The sequence below is a fragment of the Sphaerodactylus townsendi genome, linkage group LG01 (assembly GCF_021028975.2).
Source record: "Sphaerodactylus townsendi isolate TG3544 linkage group LG01, MPM_Stown_v2.3, whole genome shotgun sequence".
NCBI classification, from domain to species: Eukaryota; Metazoa; Chordata; class Lepidosauria; order Squamata; family Sphaerodactylidae; genus Sphaerodactylus; species Sphaerodactylus townsendi.
The window spans coordinates 12486010-12508166 of NC_059425.1; the positions used below are offsets into that span (position 1 = coordinate 12486010).

Consider the following 22157-nt stretch of genomic DNA (forward strand, 5'->3'; position numbering starts at 1 on the left):
AGTACTACCCTGTTTCCCCTAATATAAGACATCCCCGAAAAATAAGACATAGTAGAGGTTTTGCTGAAGTGCGAAATATAAGGCATCCCCCGAAAGTAAGACATAGCAAAGTTTTTGTTTGGAAGCATGCCCGACGAACAGAACACAGAAAAATAAGACATCCCCTGAAAATAAGACATAACGCATCTTTGGGAGCAAAAATTAATATAAGACACTGTCTTATATTCGGGGAAACACGGTATTATTATAGGGGGAGGGGGGGACTAGATTGGGTTTTTTTTCTTTATTTTCTATGTATGTGTTATTTATATATGTAAAATACATAAACATTTTAAAAAGTTGGGGACCCCTGGATTAGAGCCGGCTCACGTGAAACAGACACGGGCTAAAACCACACCCCCTCCAGAATCTCAACCTGTCAGCCAAGAAGAGCCACGGATCCCAGGGAAGGCCTCTGGGCAGCCATAGTAGAACCAGCCCACGCCGTCTAGCTTTCCCACATAAATCGCAAGCCAAGGGGCAGAAAACAGGGGTGCTGCGTAAAATCATTGTTAAAAAGCAGCACGTGTTTCTTCAGCATGACAAGAGGCTGGAATCACGAGGCTGGAATCACTTGGCAGGCAGAACTTACACACCACCCTGCCCGACTTGCAACTGAACTACATTCTGCCAATGCTGCAGGAAAGATGGGCAACACCCAGGGGCTGTTTGGGGCTTGACGTTCATGCAATGCTGCTGTGCTTTTCCCCGCTCAATCATGCCCCGCTCAGCTGTGTCGTACTGAAAGGACCCATCTACAGCATTCGGGGACCGGGCCGGAGGAAACCCGGCACACCTGCATTTTTGCAGCCATAGAGCAAGATTGACAGGATGCAGGACAATTGCGTTCCATGCCCCCAACCCCCCCCAACCCCGATCCTTCTCTTATTACAATGCAAACTGTGCTTCTTCAGGGAAATATTTGGGGATCACAGTATATTTATTTATTTCCTTTTCAATCCCGCTGACTCTCCAAAAAGTACTCGGGCGGCTTACAAGAAAATATAGACTCTGTACAATAAATGATAGAAAACATTTAGATCATAAAAAATCTGTCAAAATACAATGACATTTCATTACAGTTCCAATAAATGGCATAGATCTAAATAAGGAGTACTACGTTTAAAAACGAATGCATCTGCCTGACAGCAGCAGTGGCGGAGTGGTTAAGAGTAGGTGCATTCTAATCTGGAGAACCAGGTTTGATTCCCCGCTCTGCCGCCTGAGCTGTGGAGGCTTGTCTGGGGAATTCAGATTAGCCTGTGCACTCCCACACACGCCAGCTGGGTGACCTTGGGCTAGTCACAGCTTTGCGGAGCTCTCTCAGCCCCACCCACCTCACAGGGTGTTTGTTGTGAGGGGGGAAGAGCAAGGAGATTGTAAGCCCCTTTGAGTCTCCTACAGGAGAGAAAGGGGGGATATAAATCCAAACTCTTCTTCATAGTGAAGGGACAGGGACTGGAATGATCTCATCAGAAAAATTGGGGACCACTGGGACCTGGAGGGTGATCTCAATACTTCAACCTGGCCTGGATTACCCAGGCTGGAGATCTTGTCTGATCTCGGAAGCGAAGCAGAGTCAACTCTGGTTAGTATTTGGATGGGAGATCTCCAAGGAAGACCCAGCTACTAACACAGAGGCAGGCAACGGCACACGATCTTCATTTGTCTCTTGCCCAGAAAAGCCAACCAACCTGACACAGGACTTTCCACCACCATATGTAGAAATATATGTATTCGTTTACTTGATTTCTTCATCTCCCTTCCCTAAAAGGCTCAGCGATTCACGATCTCAGGTTAAAAACCTCATTGTTAAAAACGACCTCCAGTTAAAAGAACACGCATTACAATAAATACTTCGAAACTCCTTCCCTGAGACTATTTCTGAATCTACAAGTAGTGACCTAAAACTATCCTATTTCAACCGTTCCAAAGAAGGAGGTCGGTTGCAACTCAAAAGCACTCCTGGAAAACGCACAGATGAAGCTAAAGCGTTCCTCGGGGGTCTGACAACTCGCACAGAACGTGGCACTGGAGGCATTTTTAAAAAGCAGGTTTCCAGCCCTCTTTGTCTCCAGGACGTACAGAACAAGATTGCAAGCAGTGATGGAGGATAAGAACGGATAAGACTGCTAGTCCCATTTGGCATTTCTCCAGGTTCTTCCCCGTCCCAGGACTAGCAAAACCTAGAATTATACAAAACTGCCCATCTGGAGTGTTCAAGACCCCCTCCACACTCCCACCACGTAATCTCCCCCTACATTATTGCAAACTGGGTCCCACGCACAGACCAAACCTTTACGTACCGAGTCAGAAACTCAGCCAGGCCTTCTCAGATGGGACAGCAGCTCTCCGAAGACTCGGACACGGAAAGATCTCGGCCCAGGAGCTGCTGGAAACTGAACCCGCGCCCTTTCTTATAGAATGGCGCGCACTCAGCTTTCCAGATGCAAGGCACACACCCCACCGTGCCACCTTGCCTCTTTTGATCACGATAAGGAACTCGGTGGAGCCCTTCCAAACACCCAGTCAGCTGCGGGTGCGCTCTCTGACCCGGCAGCCTTCTTAAAAGGCGATTCTGCTTACATCCTGCTCTAAGAGGGTAATTAAATGCATGCCCATTATACTGGGGCCACCCTCTGCAAGGATCCTGTGTAGAAGGCAGGGAGGTGCTGAAACAGAAAGGCTTCTCTGAACACGACTACCGGCGGAAGGGGAGAGGAGAGGGGAAAGGAGCCGGGCTTGGTGGTTGGCGCGGGGACGTTTCGAGAGTCAGGGACCTCCCTCAAGTGGAAAGTTTGGGGCAATTACTGGTGTGGAAATGCAACTCAGATGCACAGAGACTAGGTTGCCAACCTCCTGGAAATCCCCCAGAAGGACCACTGGTCTCCATACGACAGAGACCAGGCTCCCTGGAGGAAAAGGCTGCTTTGAAGTGGTTGTGATGGTCTTTCCGGACTGTGTGGCGGTGGTCTGGTGGATCTTGTTCTGAACGGAACTGCTTTGAAGGATGAGCTCTATGGCATTATACCCTGCTGGGGACCCTGCCCTCCCTGGCTCCAACTCCGAAATCTCCAGGAATTTCCTATCCCTTGTTGGCACCCTTAACAGAGCCACAGGCTCACAATAAAAGGTAGGCCTTCTGTGCACTTGACCTGCAAAAGGAGACAAAACTCCATTTCTAAACAGCACTGCATCTCCCCATATTGCCTTACAAGGCCCCTTTGTCTGTCAGAGGGAAACCTCCTGGCGATCCCCGACCTGAAGGACATCTGGCTGGCTTCAACGAGTGCCAGGGCTTTCACGACCCTGGCTCCGGCCTGGTGGAACAAGCTGCCTGGTGATATCAGGGCCCTGTGGGAATTATGTCAATTCTGTAGGGCCTGCAAGAGGTGGCTGTTCACCAGGCCTTTTCCAGCTAGCCAGTCAGATTGACTGAGTATAGCAGGAGCGTCCAACTCTGGCGCTTCAGATGTTCCTGGACTACAATTACCAACAGCCAATTGGCCATGCCAGCAGGGGCTGATGGGAATTGTAGTCCACGAACATCTGAAGCGCCAGAGTTGGACACCCCTGCAGTATAGGATAACATCTTCGGTCTCCAGAGGGAGGGGGAGGAAGGAAAGATGGAAAGTGGGAATGAGGAAAGTACTTAATTACCATCTCAGCGTTTTTTAAAAAAATGGTTAATTGGTTAGGATTTATATTTTAATGTCTAATGTTTATGGAACGTTTTTAAATTACGTCGTCACCCGCCCAGAGCCCTTCGGGGAGAGGGCGGGATGTGAATCCAACAAAATAAATAAATAAATAAACATAAACAGCCCCCGCTCAATTCAGATCAGGGCTGCAATATTGGGGGGGGGGGGCGCTAACCCTCAGCTGTTATTTCTCCTAACTTCAATCCCCTGCTCTTTTATCCCTGTTGGAGGTAACAGGCCAGTAGTGAGGAAGATTTTCCCCCAGTGGCTCAAATATCTCAGAGAATGAGGACTCGAGATCACGTCAAACTTTATTTTGCCCCCAATCAAAATCTCCCTCCCTTCCAAGGTTGCTTACCAATTAAAGGAAGTTCAGGACATTCATTCTCCAATCTCCTCGAGTCTTGCCTTGTTTGGCCCTCTGACAACCCTATAAAGAAGGCCCAACTGTGTTTTTCTGAGACAGAAGAGCCAACCTTTCCCATGGCCCCGGCTGTCCCATAATAAAAGGGCACAACTGCCCCCCCCCCCACACTCCCCTGCTCCAGGATTGTGACACAGCCTCATTCGCCTAGTGTGCATTCTTGAAAGCGTGACGCACTGCCCTATTGTCTCATTGCCCCCGTATCTATAGCAGCAAATGGCACACAAAACACACGCTCACGCGTTCATGCAAAGCAAACATGGTTGGCAGAGTGAAAAAAGGCCGCCGGGGCTCCTGGGCAAAGTTTGGCACGGAGTCAGAGCAACACAGAGGTGCAAAGGTCCTGAAGGGAGACATAAGAACAAGCCAGATGGATCAGACCAGAGTCCATCTAGTCCAGCACTCTGCTACTCGCAGTGGCTCACCAGGTGCCTTTGGGAGCTCACCTGCAGGAGGTGAAAGCAACGGCCTTCCGCGGCTGTTGCTCCCGAGCACCTGGTCTGCTAAGGCATTTGCAATCTCAGATCAAGGAGGAGGATCAAGATTGGTAGCCATAGATCGACTTCTCCTCCATAGATCTGTCCAAGCCCCTTTTAAAGTTATCCAGGTTAGTGGCCATCACCACCTCCTGTGGCAGCATATTCCAAACACCAATCACACGTTGCGTGAAGAAGTGTTTCCTTTTATTAGTCCTAATTCTTCCCCCCAGCATTTTCAATGGATGCCCCCTGGTTCTAGTATTGTGAGACACCAGAAAGGAGGGAAATTCAGGGAGAAATGAAAAGATTCTCTGTTATAAACACAGTCTCATGCAAAGGGTCTCTTCTGGCTGTGATATCTCACTACACAAACTAAGCCATACATTTAGGAGAGGGAACCATTGAAGAAGAGGTGGTTTTACACCCTGCTTTTTCTCCACCATTAAAAAGTCTCTAAGCCTACCCTTCCATTCCCCTCCCCACAACAGACACCTTGTGAGGCAGGTAAGGCCGAGAGAGTTCACAGAGATCCGTGACCAGCCCAAGGTCGCCCAGCAGGCTTCAAGTGCAGGAGCGCGGAAACAAACCCAATTCACCATATAAGAGTCCACTGCTCATGCGAAGGAGGGGGGAATCAAGCCTGGCTCTCCAGATCAGGGTCCATCGCTCGTAACCACTACAGCGTGCCGAGTCCAAACGTGAAAATCCTGTTCAGCATCAGGCACGGCTGGCAAATGTTTGATCAAGAAAATGTTCAGAATATTCTACCTCCTCCAAGTCAGAGGAGGTAGGCCTTCTGTGCACGTTTGGGAGCGGTGGTTCAATGGGAGGATACCTGGTTTGCATACAGAAGGTCCCATGTTCAAACCTCGGCATCTCCAGCACCAAGCAGGTGGTGTGAGACCCTGAGCAGCTAGTCTGTTAGGTCTTGAATCTTAACAGACTCTGGATTCTTGATCAGTAGCGTTTACTGAAAGGCAGCAAAATACCTAACTTGAGAAAACCAGTTCTGCCTGACCTGGCTTTCCTGGACTCCTTTATCCTTGTCCAGTCCCCCCTTCCAGTTTCCCAGAGAAAGTGTGAAAATAGTTATTTTGCGGCTTAGGCTCCTCTAAGCAGCAGTGGCGTAGGAGGTTAAGAGCTCGTGTATCTAATCTGGAGGAACCAGGTTTGATTCCCAGCTCTGCCACCTGAGTTGTGGAGGCTTATCTGGGGAATTCAGATTAGCCTGTGCACTCCCACACAAGCCAGCTGGGTGACCTTGGGCTAGTCGTCGTCGTCGTCTTCGTCGTCTTCTTCTTCTTCTTCGGCCACACAGGGATAGACGCAGCCACCTGCCGTGCCTCCCCCCTCGGGCCAACAGGCACATCCTGCTTCCCTGAGGCACAGAGACTCCTCAGGGTCCTTCAGCCTAGTTATCTACGATCAGGTGTCAAAGCGGGGTGTTCATTCAAGGTATCTACAGATCCCTTTTGGTTGCAGATAAGGTCATCTCAGGGGGACCACCATAATGCAGCCAAGTTTTGGAGGGAGTTCATCATCAGGGCAAGCTCGACCATCAGAAAACAGCAAGAAGACTTGAGTGTTCAACAGAACTCTTCCTCGGCTTTGGGGGAGGAGATGTTGAGAAGTGTCCCTTCCAAAGTGATGTGATGCAGGCTTAACTTTTGCCCTCTCCCCCAGACAAAGACTGTAGTTTGCTAATCCAGTGTGTGATTTTGGGAGGGGGAAGGGATTCCAATCTAAGCTCAAAATAAGTCAAAGAAAGCACATCAGAGGTGGCATTGCGTACAATCACCAACTGCTGGGGAGGGTGGGGGGGACTTGAAGAAGAAGGAGGAGGAGGAGGGGGGGAGGAGGAGGAGTTTGGATTTATATCCCCTCTTTCTCTCCTGCAGGAGACTCAAAGGGGCTGACAATCTCCTTGCCCTTCCCCCCTCACAACAAACACCCTGCGAGGTGGGTGGGGCTGAGAGAGCTCCGAGAAGCTGTGACTAGCCCAAGGTCACCCAGCTGGCGTGTGTGGGAGTGCACAGGCTAATCTGAATTCCCCAGATAAGCCTCCACAGCTCAGGCGGCAGAGCGGGGAATCAAACCCAGTTCCTCCAGATTAGATACACGAGCTCTTAACCTCCTACGCCACTGCTGCTCCTAAAGTGCTTTCCTTTAACAACAATGGAACAGAATAGCAGCAGAGATACCGGAAGGGGCATTTAACTCTATCAAGATTCGAGTCCAGTAGCCCCTTAAGAAACCAACAAGATTTGGGTGGCTTTAGAGACAAAGAGTTCCCTTTGTAAGAACCAGTGGACAAAAGGAAGCTTTGAGTCTTGGCATGTTACACCCCAAAAATCGTGTCTCTAAGGTGCTGCCGGACTTGAGACCATCTCATCCACAACAGGCCAAGAAAGCTACTGTCTGAAACTAATTCCAGCCAATTCAGGGCACATACCAATTTCAATTTCTCATGGATAGCAATGCTGGGTTACCGTTGTGTGTATCTAGCACACAGATGAATTGCATTTGCGTGCTGACCCGGAAATAAAAGTTCACACGGAGCCTTTTAATTTCACTAAACTTGGAGTGAGGCTATTTACGGCACACACACTCAGGACCGACCAGGGGGAACACAAAACAATAGGAATACACTGAAGACAAACAACACAAATTCATACAAGACAGGGGATTTCTATACCACAAATACAAGGAGCGGCTACAGGTCCTTGCTGTCCCTTTTGACCTTAAATGGAGAACAAGGACAAGACAGGAAGTTGAACAATTATAAGATCCTGCCTCCCGGTGATTGGGGTACGAAATCACCCATCCAAGATGGCTTCCGCCTCCAGGAGAAGAAGCAGGGAAGATGTTTGCTAGAAGGAAGATTCCTAGAGAGCAGCAATGTACACACGAGACATCACTGCAGTGGTAAAAAAGGATGGATACCCAGGGATCCAAATTCACATGGAAGCTGTCTTATATGGAAACTGTCTTATATGGAAACAAAGACCCTTGGTCCATCAACATTGGCGTTGTCTACTCAGGCGGGTAGCTGCTCTCCAAGGTCTTGTTGCTATCTGCCTAATCCTTCCAACTGAAGTTGCCAAGAATTGAACCCAGGGCCTTTTGCTCTACCACCAAGCCACAGCTCGCTCGCACTCTCTCTCGCTCCTGCCCTCGGAAGTCTCGGTGCGAATGAAATAAAGATATCATATTGCTTCTCGCCACAATAATTTCACATCCTCTAAGTATCAATGGCCATTTACTGAGGAAAAGAATTACAAGCGACGGGGTGATGAAAACCACGCGAGAAGCTGCCGAAAATTACATTCACATCTCTCCCTGCCCCGCCCCGGTCCAGATCTCAGACTGCACTCATCGCATGGCTCAGAAGGACGGTCTTCAAATACGAAGAAAGGCAAACAAGGCATAGGAGGAACAGAAGGAGGAGGAGTTTGGATTTATACCCCACCTTTCTCTCCTGTAAGGAGACACAAGGTGGCTTACAAGCTCCTTTCCCTTCCTCTCCTCACCACAGATACCTTGTGAGGAAGGTGGGGCTGAGAGAGTCCTGAGACGCACTAATGGATAAACAACTCATTTGCAGTTTCCTCCAGAGCTCTACAAATAGATGTGTCAGAGTCCTGAGAGAACTGTGACTAGCCCTGTGACTATCAGAATCAGGGAAGTGAGCCAAACATGAACAAGTCAAGGAAGGGTTAAGAAAAAGGAACAGCAGCCAAGTGGATCTTGGGTGAGGGAGAATTCTGCAGCCCCAAATGCAGGCGGCACCTTGCGCATGACGCCCGACCATTACACCACACTTCCTCTTCTCTAGAAGTTATAAGGGTTACAACACCGTTCTGTCCCCATTGGGAGGGATTTGATGTAGTTGGCCATGTGCCACCGGAGGACTTAATCTTTCAGATCCACCCCGCACTTGGTGGTTGTGTAAGTTGAGCTTGGCCCAATCCTGCCTCTTGCCGCACAGGGCTTTGCAGGCAGTAGATTCCAACTGCTTTGGGAGACAGCAGTGCCAGACTTTCCTTACGGACAATTACATAATACAACCATCCACTTTGCTAAAGGAACGAGGGCAGATGACCACAACGCCTCCTTGTGGAGATATAAGGGGAAAGGGATATCCCTGCAATGCAGTATCCAAGGCAGGGGTCCCCAACGGTTCGGAGTCCATGAGCATGCTGACAGCCAGCATGGTGCAGTGCAGGGGTCTGCAACCTGTGGCTGTCCAGATGTTCATGGACTACAATTCCCATCAGCCCCTGCCAGCACGGCCAATTTGTAGTCCATGAACATCTGGAGAGCCGCAGGTTGCAGACCCCTGGTGTAGTGGTTAAGAGAAGTGGACTCCAATCTGGAGTGCTAGGTTTGTTTCCCCACTCTTCCACATGAGCGGCCGACTCTAATCCAGAGAAACTGGTTTGTTTCCCCGTTCTTCCACATGAAGCCTGCTGGGTCACAGTTCTCTCAGAACTCTCTCGGTCCCACCTACCTCACAAGGTGTCTGTTGTGGGGAGAGGAAGGGAAAGAGAGGAAGCCACTTTGAGACTCCTTACGGTTGAGAAAACAGAGATATAAATCCAAACTCTTCCTCTTCTTCTGACATGCAGATGTGGGATCATGGGCCAAACCACAGAATGGATGTCACAACACACGGGGCCAAATGCAAAACGTAAGGGAGTGAGATCATGCATCGCTCTAACAGCCACTCTTTCACATTTCACACTTCGAATGCTTTGAAAACAAACATATTGTTTAAAAAAATTATCATCCCAGGCCACAGAGAGAAACACAACTTATTGTGACATGCCCCTGAATACGCCTGCAACAGAGGTGGGCAAAACGTCAGGAGCTAAAACCATCAGACCACGGCCACACAGCATGGAAAACCCACAACGATAAAAATAATTTTTCTTGCGTGCATCTTTAGTGAAGATCCTTGTGTTGTGGCGGCAGCTGCTGCCAAAGCAACTTTTTAAAAATCTGCACAACCGACAACATCTCCAGTGGCCAATCCGAAGTCCCACAGGGCAAAAGCTCTCCTGACTCTGCGCATTTTCTAAAAACATTTGGTAGGAGCCACAAAAGATATCGGCAGGCACCACGGTGTCCCCAGGCGCCACGTCGGGGACCCCAATCCAAGACAATTCATTACACTGACGTACAAGCTGTTAAAATTAAAACAAGCCATTTATGCTTCGCTTCACTTAAGGAATCTTCCCCGACTCCAGAATCAAGCGAAGAACACTGTCCGCCAGAAGAAAGCACCAGCTTTAGTGGAACAGATCCAAAAGAGCCAAAGCGACAGGCGGTGAAAACGCACTCTGTACGTTCCCAGAGGTGCCATCATAGTCATTATGAGCCTTGCAGGCTCAAACTGTTTGTAAACAATGTGCTGTAAACAATCCAACTTACACCGTTCCCGATCTGTCTCGGATCACCATATCCAGGGGCTGCCCAGCCAGACTCCGCCGCTACGTCATACCCCGAGGAAATCAGATTTCGCTCTCCTTCCTAAGGGCTGCCGGGCCCTCCGGTATCTGGCGTCTCAATCTGAGACGTGCAATCGGAGGAACGCATGGTAGACTGCAAAGCCCTCCCGCGATAGGGAATGACTACAGCAAACAACACGATTCGGTCCTGTCAGCAGACGGCTCCATTACGCAAACACCATTCGCTCCAAGTCTCTGGAGCAATTATCCACCCAGCAGAGGGGCACGTTAAGTGCTGGGGAAAGAATGGGAGGCCATTAGCGGCGCCGGGATGGAATTATGTCAGCACCGGGGTGCCATCAAGGCAATCCGCCTCCCTTGAGTTTCCACGCACATAAACCTGCTGTCCATAGTTCCAAGAAGCTCGACGCTGGAGTGATAAATATTTCAGCCCACTAATGGATGAGCAGTTTCCTCCAGAGCTCGACAAACAGATGGGCCGAAGTCGCCTACAGCAAGCAGAACCGGTCTCCAGGCGAACATTTACTGAGGGCGTTTCCATACAGTTTATCCGCCTGGGTACAACGCTGTTTGGAAAGATGGCAGGGAGTTTGTGCAACCCCTGGGAGGGGGGGTTCCCCCCCATTATGCATTAACACAGGGGTGTCCAACTCTAGCGCTTCAGATGTCCATGGGCTACAATTCCCATCAGCCCCTGGACATCTGGGAGCAGCAGTGGCATAGTGGCTAAGAGCAGTGGCTAAGAGCAGGTGCACTCTGATCTGGAGGAACCGGGTTTGATTCCCCGCTCTGCCGCTTGAGTTGAGGAAGCTTATCTGGGGAATTCAGATTAGCCTGTGCACTCCCACACACGCCAGCTGGGTGACCTTGGGCTAGTCACAGCTCTACGGAGCTCTCTCAGCCACACTCACCTCATAGGGTGTTTGTTGTGAGGGGGGAAGGGCAAGGAGATTGTAAGCCCCTTTGAGTCTCCTGCAGGAGAGAAAGGGGGGATATAAATCCAAATTCTTCTTCTTCTGAAGAAGAACCAGAGTTGGACACCCCTGCTCTAACACCACTGCAGTATTTTGGGAACGCTCAAGATAAGGCCTGCGCAGCTGCTGCATGGGTGGGAAAATTCAGATTTCCCTGCTCGCAGGGAAACCATTCTCCCTCTCCCCAGTACTGCCCCACCGCGACCCCTTCCTCTCCACCCACCATAAGGGCCTTTTTAACCTTTTTCAACTACACTTTGTCTCAGATAAAGATGTTAGTACAGTCAGTTGAAGCGCAGAAGTCAAGAAAATCGTATGCTTCCGTATTAGAAAACAGTCCTGAAAGAATGTTAGAATTATCACTCATTTTTATACGTGATCCTTTGTCAAAACCGTTATTTTGTGCATTATCGAACATGGTACTTTGATACAAGAGCATCTATAGTTCATTCAAACAGATGGGGAGGAGAAGGGTTAGGTAGGCACCAAAACCCGGGCAGAGCAATTCTACAACATATTCCTCTGCCACAAAACAAAACATGATGAACCTTCTTTGTTGTATAGAATCATAGAGTTGGAAGAGACCACAAGGGCCATCAAGCCCAAACTCCTGCCATGCAGGAACACACAATCAAAGCACTCCTGACAGATGACCATCCAGCCTCTGTTTAAAAACCTCCCAAGAAGGAGACTTCATCGCCCTTTGAGGCAGCCTATTCCACTGCCAAACAGCTCTTAATGTCAGGCAGTTCTTCGTAATGTTCAGATGGAATCTCTTTTCCTGTCCTTTGAACCCATTACTCCTAATCCTAGTCTGTGGCATAGAAGAAAACAAGCTTGCTCCCTCACCAACATGACATCCCTTCAAATATCTAAACATGGCTATTATGTCACCTCTTAACCTTCTCTTCTCCAGACTAAACATCCCCAGCTTCCTAAGTCTCTCCTCGTAGGGTGTGGACTCCAGACCTTTTACTATTTTGGCTGCACTCCTCTGGACCCGTTCCAGCTTGTCAATATCCTTCCCGAATTGTGGTGGCCAGAACTGTACACAATATTCCAGGTGAGGTCTGACCAATGCAGAACAAAGAGGAATTATGTCCCTCGATCTACACACTATATTCCTCTTGATGCAGCCCAGCATCGCGTCGGCTTTCTTGGCCGTCGCATCACACTGCTGACTCATGTTCAATTTGCGGTCTATTAAGACTCCTGGATCCCTTTCAGATGTACTGTTGTCAAGCCAGGTATCAACCATCCTATATCCGTGCCTTTCATTTTTTCTGCCCGAGTGAAGCATCTTACATTTATCTCTGTTGAAATTCATTTTGTTCATTTTGGCCCTGCTCTCTAACCCAGGGATCTTCAAACTGTGGCCCTCCAGATGTTCATGGACTACAATTCCCGTCAGCCCCTGCCAGCATGGCCAAGTGGTAGGGCTCATGGGAGTGGTAGGGCTCATGGGAGTCTATGAACATCTGGAGCGCAATAGTTTGAAGACCCTTGATCTAGCCTGTCCAGGTCATTTTGAAATCTGACCCTTTCCTCTGGGCTCTTAGATACTTCTCCTACTAATTTGGTGTCATCCGCCCATTTGATTGTTGTGCCCTCTATTCCATCATCCAACTCACTGATAATTATTTGAATTAATGACCAACAAAATTTTCTTGCATACTGAGGGCCGTGGCTTCCTTGACTGAATCAATCCTTGGAGTACTGTGTCCAGTTCTGGTCGCCGCATCTCAAAAAGGATATTGAGGAGATAGAAAAAGTGCAGAGAAGGGCAACAAGGATGATTGAGGGACTGGAGCACCTTCCCTATGAGGAGAGGCTGCAGCGTTTGGGACTCTTTAGTTTGGAGAGGAGACGTCTGAGGGGGGATATGATTGAAGTCTATAAAATTATGCATGGGGTAGAAAATGTGGACAGAGAGAAATTTTTCTCTCTTTCTCACAATACTAGAACCAGGGGGCATTCATTGAAAATGCTGGGGGGAAGAATTAGGACTAATAAAAGGAAACACTTCTTCACGCAACGAGTGATTGGTGTTTGGAATATGCTGCCACAGGAGGTGGTGATGGCCACTCACCTGGATAGCTTTAAAAGGGGCTTGGACAGATTTATGGAGGAGAAGTCGATTTATGGCTACCAATCTTGATCCTCTTTGATCTGGGATTGCAAATGCCTTAACAGACCAGGTGCTCGGGAGCAACAGCCACAGAAGGCCATTGCTTTCACATCCTGCACGTGAGCTCCCAGTGGCACCTGGTGGGCCACTGCGAGTAGCAGAGAGCTGGACTAGATGGACTCTGGTCTGATCCAGCTGGCTTGTTCTTATGTTCTTAATCCATCTCATGCTGGACGTTTTTTCCTGCAGCCTTCAACTTTCCCCAGCATTATTGTCTTCTCTTGTCTTTTCAAAGTGTGACCGCCTCAACTCGGTCATTGTAGCTTCTAGGTACAGTTCAGGTTTAATTTGATCTTGAACTCACTGCTCTATGTTTGGTTTTTTGTGGTCTACAGCCACTATTCCTGCCAGGTAAGAGCTGACAGCTGAAACATTGAGATGTTTCCCTCGGCAATCTTCATGTTTGCCTATCCACAAAGAATGACCCTCGTAAATATTGTCCTAGAGGCGTGGGCTAGGAAGGGCTCACAGCAAGTTACAGCCAGGCTGAACATTCCAGTTGATATTTGGAAAAGGTGGGGAAGTTTGAAGAAGAAGGAGAGTTTGGATTTATACCCCACCTTTCTCTCCCGTAAGGAGACTCAAGGTGGATTACAAATTCCTTTTCCCTCCTACTCAGCAGTGGCGTAGGAGGTTAAGAGCTCGTGTATCTAATCTGGAGGAACCGGGTTTGATTCCCAGCTCTGCCGCCTGAGCTGTGGAGGCTCATCTGGGGAATTCAGATTAGCCTGTACACTCCCACACACGCCAGCTGGGTGACCTTGGGCTAGTCACAGCTTCTCGGAGCTCTCTCAGCCCCACCTACCTCACAGGGTGTTTGTGGTGAGGGGGGAAGGGCAAGGAGATTGTAAGCCCCTTTGAGTCTCCTGCAGGAGAGAAGGGGGGGGGATATAAATCCAAACTCTTCTTTTTCTTCTACTACTCCCCACAACAGACACCTTGTGAGGTAGGTGGGGCTGAGAGAGTTCTGAGAGAACTGTGACTAGCCCAAGGTCACCCAGCAGGAATGTAGGAGTGAAGAACCACATCTGGTTCACCAGATAAGCCTCAGCCACTCAGGTGGAAGAGTGGGGAACCCGGTTCTCCATATTAGAATCCACCTGCTCGTCACCATTGCACCATGCTGGGGGACTTGTTGGCCATGCACCCTGCCGGGCCCTTGGAGTGCGGGATCAAAGTTTCTCCTCAGAAGTTGGTAAAATAGACAGAGCGATACTGGAGGTTTCCCAGTCTCAAAGTGTGGCCTGGAATTCTCCCCGTATTACAGCTGATTTCCAGACTACAGCGATCAGTTACCTGGAAGAAAGGGCAGACTTTCCACATAATTACATTCCCGCTGAGACCTCTCAAAACTCTCCAAGCATTTCCCCAGCCGGAGCTGGCAAACCAGACAGGGCTCGTCTTCCGGAAATGTTCTGAGCTTCGCGGCGGAAATGTTCTGAGCTTCGCGGCGGCCCCTCTGGGCGGAGGGCAGCATTGTCGGCGGTAAAAACACTCAACTCAAAAACCCCAGATGTCTCACGTCGGTCTCTGCGTTCAGCAGAGGCCAATTTGCTGGTGATCCCCACCCCCTCCATGATGCGGCTGGCCTCCACTACGGCCCTGACCCCTGCCTGGTGGAATGCTCTCCCTCCAGCTGTCTGGGTCCTGTGAGACATTAACAAGTTCCGCAGGGCCTGCAAGACTGAGCTATTCCGCCGGGCCTTTGGGGAGGCCAGCTGCTGATATCCGTGCCCGTTAACAACAACTAAGGCCCGCTGTTCCCCTCTTTGAGGAGTTTAGTAGCCGGACGCCATCTGTGTTTAAAATGGTTGCGATAATTTGAGCGCTGTATTTTAACTTTTTATTTTGTACGATATTTTATCCATCCACTTGTTTGCTGTTAATGTTGTAAACCACCCTGAGCCCTCCGGGGGAGGGCGGTATATAAGTGGAACAATAAATAAATAAAACCTATAGGGCAGGGTGGGCTCTAATTTGTGATGCTATTTGATGCCCATGGACTACAATTCTACTCAGCTGATGAACTGTAGGTCCCTGGAACATCAGGGCGTACATAGGTTGGCCACCCCTGCCATAGGGTTTTCAAGGCAAGGGGTAGTTTGTTATTGCCTGGTTCTACGTAGCAACCCTGGACTTCCTTGGTGGTCTCCCATTCAAATACTAACCAGGGCAACCCTGCTTAGCTTCTAAGATATGACGAAACCAGGTTATGCTGGCTCATCCGAGCCAGTATAACGTGTGTTCATTTGTATTGTCGGTTGCTTTCATCGTTGAATAGCTTAGGAGTTGTAGCCAAGGGACAGAAATGAGTATTTTTTTCTCGATGGCCAGATTTCAGTGGCTGGCATCTTCAGAGGATCTCCTCTGAAGATGCCAGCCACAGATGGCATGTAAACGGTCAGGAGAGAATACTGCTAGAACACGGCCATACAGCCCGGAAACCACACAGCACCCAAGTGTGTTTATTTATTTATTTATATCCCACCTCTCTCCCCAGTGGGGACCCCAAAGTGGCTTACATCCTCCTCCTCGTCCCTGTCTTACCCTCACAACAACCCTGTGAGAGGTAGGTTAGTGCTGAGAGGGTGTGGCTGGTCCTAGGTCACCCAGCAAGCACCCACGATGGCAGAACGGGGATTCAAACCTGGGTCTCACAGATCCTAGCCCCACACGTTAACCTCTACACCAGCTCATTGCTGAAAACTCCGCACATGCTTAGAAGCTCTCGCCACTGCACTGTCTTCAATATCAGGCCCCAGGACGGGAGTATAAAACCAGATCTTGGAAGTTAAACTGAAGAGAGGCGACTCAGGTGCAAACTACGCTCTCGGGGATGAGATAGTGGAGAAGGACGAAGCCAGAACAAACAATGTCCTTGGTCTTTGTTCTCTGGAGGGTCATAAAAAGGTGGACTTCAGCAATTCCAAGAAGTGGGGGGGAGCAGAAAAAGAAGACAAGGGGAAGAGTCATTATAAAGGAATGTAGATGACATTCACCATCTCCATACACCCTCCAGATGGACTGCTTTTGAAAGCAGGAATTCTTTTGTGCTGAATGGGATTCCCCACCACACCAAAATGGAAAGGCACAAGCCAAGCCATACCTACATAACTTTCAAATTTCCCTCCTCTGTAATCTGCCTGCTTGCATGGTTCTTGTTTGTGTCCAATTATGTTATTATTATGTTACTCATTGCTTCACTCCAAACAAGCCCAGGGCACTATGGGATACTACTGTAAACAATCCATCAACGCCACTGTTACCGCACGTAGAATAGCTTCCTGTTCACAGGAATGAAAGGAAACATATCTTGCCAATATCATTATGGACATCTGCCTGTGATTACCTCGGGGCAAAGGTGAATTTTCAGTGGAAAATGTAGGCTTTTTTCATTGTAATTTTTTTGTTTCAGACTAGTTATTATTAAGTCAAACATAACTTATTATTAAGTTAAGCATAAATATTAAGTTAAGCATAACTTAATATTTGTGGATCTCTCAGGGTTAGGGAGGCAAGGAAATACACATATTTACTGTGTAACGTAAAGAAATCAAAGTTAGTGTGACAGATCTGAAGATTTAGCAAAAACCATGCCTCGGATATGTTTCATAGGCACAGTGGGCCTAAGTTTATTAATTTCATTTTTCGTGCACCAGTTTTGTGTATGTGTTTATGTGCATTTTCCTGAGTAGGAGGGTCCAATAGCTTTCCACGGATTCTCAAAGAGATCAGTGAACCAGACAAGGTTAAGAACCCACAAAACTAGACAATTGCAGGACGTGGAGGAAGAATTCACCAGCCGCACAGAGCCCCCAACAAGAAAACGGAAAATCCTTTTGATTAAGGAAATGAGTGGGTCCTCATGAAAGAGTAAGAATCCCTCCTGAAAAGGAAGGATCGCACTCTTGCTTCGGGAGAAAATACCCAACTGGGCTAAGAATTAGATAACAGGTTTGTACAACAATTGCGTCACCTGAAAGCTACGTTCAATTTGGGGAGGGAGGCTCAGAAAAAGCCAGTTTCAAAACAACAGGAAGGGTTATCACGGATTCCGAACGCCGAAAACTGGCAGGAAGCAGTAATTGCAGAAAATGCAGCAAATTGTGGTTCTGAGCATGAGGTGCAAAGTCCCCAATTCGAGTCACGCTTGAGCAATGAAGTTCCTTAATAGCTTTAGGGCAGTACCAGCTCCACGGCCTGGATCCACAGCTCACATGCATGCATACCGGGTGAGAGAGCAAATTGATTTGTGGTACGGATGATAAAACACAGGAGATGTCTGGGAACAGCCTGCTCCTAGATGCGCTTGCCCAAACGACACAGAGGTTGAAAGTAAGCGCATCCTATGGAACAAATGTAATAAACAAATTTTTTAAAAGTATACGTCAAGACGCCTCTGAGAATCCTGAGGTGAGAAGCTAGCAGATTTATAAAACAAGCCGAGGACTCCAAAGCAGTTTGCTTTGAAATGGTTCTCTCCCCTCCACGGCACAGGACAGTTCACCTACAGAACTTAAGGTTCTGTATATTCAAAACATAATTCCAGCCTCCCACTATTTCCCAGAGGGATTCGCACACTGCTCCTTCTCTGCTCCAAAGGTGAAAAGGAATCTCACGACACCGTTCAGGCTAGCAGGACAGGTAGACATTTTAGATCGGATAAAGTCCTCGCCACAAACTCCAATCCGCAAAAGCGTAGGCTGAAATCTCCACGTTTTCCATTTCAAGGGTCAGAACAGTCTTGTTTGAAATCGCCGACCACTAAACTGCATATTGTCTCTGGATACATCTGTTATGCCAATTCCTGCCCCCACCTCTATAACAACCCACTAAGGCTAACTTATAGACCCCCAGATGTCAACATTTTTAATTCCATTATCAAACAGGCCTGACCTGGTTAGTCCAAGCTAGCCTGATCTTTACAGTGTCTAGAACAGTGTTTCCCTTTCGAGTATCAGGGCACCCTTTGACCTCACTCTTCATATCTCATTAGTACCCCTGCCAAGCAATACCACCCTCCACCTTCCTCCCATTGCCCCCCCTACTACACACCCCACCTTCCCTCCCCAGGGTGTAAAGGGAAGCACTGGGGTGGTGGTGGCTGCTGACCTTTGTGGCAGGCTCCGCCCCATGGGCCAGCTCCATGTCCTGCTGGGAGACACCACAAAAAATGAGGGGTAGTAGAAGGCTCGAAAATTTGGGACATGCATTGACTGCACCCAGGGTACCATGGAACCCTGGTTGACAATGGCTGGTTTAGAAGCTAAGTGGGGTCAGATGGGAGACCACCAAGGAAAGTTCAGGGTTGCTATGCAGAGGCAGGAAAACAGCAAACTACCTCTGTTTGGCTCTTGCCTTAACCTGGATGGTCCAGGTTAGCCTGATTTCGTCAGATCTTGGAAACTAAGCAGGGCGAGCCCTGGTTAATACTTGGATGGGAAAACCACCAAGGAAGTCCTGGGTTTGTATGGAGAGGCAGGCAAGGGCAACCCTCCTGTGCAAACCTCTTGCCTGGAAAATCCAATGAGGTTGCCATACATCAGCTGCAACCTGACAGCACCAAACGGAACAGGAGATAGTTTCAAGTTTTCAAACTCCCAGAGAAACCAATCAATCTACCAAGCAGCACTATACCAGGCAGACTTTAGAACAGAGGTTCTCAACCTGGGGGTTGGGACCCCCTTTGGGTCGTGAATCCACTTTCACAGGGGTCGCCTAAGACTCTCTGCATCAGTGCTCTCCATCTGTAAAATGGATAAATGTTAGGGTTGGGGGTCACCACAACATGAGGAACTGCATTAAAGGGTCGCAGCATTAGGAAGGTTGAGAACTACTGCTTTAGACCATACATCTAAGGCCGTGTATCCCAGCCTTTTTGTGCTCACATGCCCCTTGGTAACCCATTTCCCTAAAATTGTACCCCCATATTAGCAAATCCATTTCATGTACCCCCCCCCAAACGCTCTAGCACATACCCCAGGTTGGGAAACACTGATCCAAGGCTTTACCCCTTCAGGAATTATGTTTCCCAAGTAGGGAAAGTGTGGATTATTTCCCATAAACACAAGAAAGAGGATGCAGTACCTAAGAATCCAGGGTAAGGGAGAAGCAGCTCCTGAGTCTCTTTCCCGTACCCGAGTTTCTATCAGGTTCTTTACTTTTAGAGAGGCAGGTAACCCACCCACAAACCAAGGTCCTCCCTATTAGACGTGCAGTGCCAAAGAAACAGATGCTCTATTGCAGGCCAACCATATTATCCTCAGAAACTAGCTATCTAAATATATATAAAATAAATACCTAAGAGTTTACCTTGCCTTTGACTACCTGGCAGCTACTCCTGGAGGTCTCTTTGGGAGCGTAGTGGTTAAGAGCAGGTGCCCTCTAATCTGGGGATCCGGGTTTGATTCCCCGCTCTGCCACTTGAGGTGTTGAGGCTCATCAGGTGAATCAGATTAGCTTGTGCACTCCAACCCATGCCAGCTGGGTGACCTTGGGCTAGTCACAGTTCTTCGGAGCTCTTCCTCTCAGTCCCAAATCTGGTCTCACAGGGTGTTTGTTGTGAGGGGAGGGAGTTGAGATTGTGGGGAGTCCCTTGAGTCTCCCACAGGAGAGAAAGGGGGGGATATAAATCCAAACTTTCTTCTTCTCATTATATCCCAAAGCTGAATGACTTTATCCTGGCACAGACAAATATGTCGGAGGTTTGAGAAAGCAGACACTTAGCCATCACAAAGCAGTTGCATTCCAAGGCTCTTTATTTTCCCTGCAACAGCGCCTGAGTGCAAAGGGCGCTCTGCACATGCACAGGTGCACTCCTGGATCACCGTGTCACCAAGACCTGGGACTTGGCCAGGTGGAAGAAACAGGTTCCCAGTTTCAGCCGTGGCTGACAGCAAATAATGAGTAACCATCTTGGCTTGAGTAAAAAGGGGGAGGAATCCACCCTGGTTTTCCTGTGTTGCTGCCAACTCTACTTTCTCACATGGAGCTGGATGCCTTTTTCAACAGATTTCGGGCATCAGCCCAATACTGTCCTAGCAACTGTAACTAGTCTCAAATTCTGATTTTTAAGCCATTTTTTGTTACTTCCTGATCCATTTTGTCCAGCACTTCCAGGCGAAAGAGGAGGAAACACAGTTGACGGTTTTATATTTATCAGCTACGTTTAAATCCAGGAGCACCAAGATTTTTGGGGGATCAGCTTTTGAGAGTCAAAACAGAGTCTGCTTGTCAGCTGTTGGTCATGAAGGTGGTGCTGGACATAGATCTGGCTCTTCTACTGCAGAGAAACCACATTATCCTCACAAACTAGCTATATAAATACATGAACATGTTTAACCACATCAGTTAATTGTGTTGGCTTTCAGGGTTGATTCTTTCTTCTTTTAAAAAGTTGCTCATTTGTGTGTGTGTGTGAATACCTATGGGTGCATATATGCATACATACATAATGCATACATACATATTCACATGAGTGTATATATACACATGTACATGTACATGTATATATGTATATATATATGTGTGTGTGTATATATATATATACATGGTGTATATATGTGTTGGTACATATATATGTATGTAACTAACTGTGTGTGTGTGTGTATATATGTGTGTGCATATATATTGAGATTATTGTAAAGGACAGGAAATAAATCGAAAGAATAATAACCAGCCAAAGAACTGGCAGCTGGGATAGTGAACACAATTTAAAAATAATATGCATGCATATATAAATAACGTGTATACATACATACACCACACACATATATCTACAAAACAAAACAAACACACATACATGTAATTGATAAGTTTTCGAAGAAAAAAAATAGCCCAAGCTCCAAGCCGCCGCAACGAACAGAAGTTAATAAACATTTCCAAAGGTTAAAATGGATGCCGGGAGCTTTCTCTCCTCCAGCCCTGCAAAACCCTTTGTTAAGTGCTTTGAATGAACCCCCAAGCTTCAAAAAAAAATGCAAGGCAGCGTCGCTCAAATTAAACTCCTCCCAGCATTTTTAAGGGCACCCGACAGGGCAAATCCTCCAAGGAGCGACTCCAGTCTCAGCCCGGGCATTTCCACGGACTCAGCCCGGAGCGTCTCCGGTTTAGAGAGATGCAAGAAATGCAGCAATGGGATTTTTAAAAGAATATAGCCCCGGCGAAGAAAGAGCGCCTTACCAGGCCGTCCACCTCGGCCCGCACATCCTCCAACGTGCAGAGGCTCCGCGCCCCGTTCATGACTGACAGTTCCCCGCCGACGCTCCCTTTGGACTACTAGCCCCCGCGACCACGCCCGCTCTTTAAATACATGCCACGCCCCCTTACTCGAGCCACGCCTTCCCCTGCGCCTAAACCCCGCCCTCCCAGTCCTTACTGGCTCCTCCATGTTCTCCTGCCTCCACGCCCCTTCTCTCCTTCGAAGCGGCGCTTCCCAGGCTAAGCCCCAAACCCCTGCCCCTCCTAGCCTAATAACTGGCTACCTGGCGTTCCCACCACGCCCCTCCTCCGAAGCCTCTGCCTACCCCTTCTCCCGGCTGCTCAGCCTCAGTGGCTCCTTCCAAGGATCTGCCCACGCCTTCTCCTCCTGAAGTTGCGCCCCCTCCCCATCCCTTTTCCAGTCGCCGGCTCCGCTGTAGCTCCGCCCTCTTAAACTCCGCCTCCCCCTCTACCTTCTGACTCATAGGGCTGGTTTTGGGGTTGCATAACCTGGCTGCAAAGGTGTGTGTGTGGGTGGAGGGCGGGGGGGGGGATGTGGCATGCAGAGTCCGCCTCTGGCAGTCTGCTGCGATGACCTCACTGCTCAGGGAAGTGAGTCAAAGGGGCCAGTGTAGCCTGAGGTTGGCAACGCAGCCGAGGGAGGGCTCACTGAGAACCGATG

General features: G+C 48.6%; 1 protein-coding gene across 2 annotated transcripts in view; it reads right to left on the reverse strand.

The window, feature by feature from the left end:
* The window catches only part of TUFT1 (tuftelin 1), a 51777-nt gene extending 30234 nt beyond the window's left edge, over positions 1 to 21543 (reverse strand). The window contains exon 1 of one of the 2 annotated variants that reach the window (XM_048511071.1): positions 21458 to 21543. In XM_048511071.1, coding sequence (XP_048367028.1) covers positions 21458 to 21517 — 60 coding nt within the window. In that variant the 5' untranslated portion in view covers positions 21518 to 21543. Of the gene's footprint in view, positions 1 to 10076; positions 10226 to 21457 lie in introns of those variants that run through there. The other variant, XM_048511082.1, reaches the window with a different exon arrangement.
* Positions 21544 to 22157: the final 614 nt, after the last annotated feature.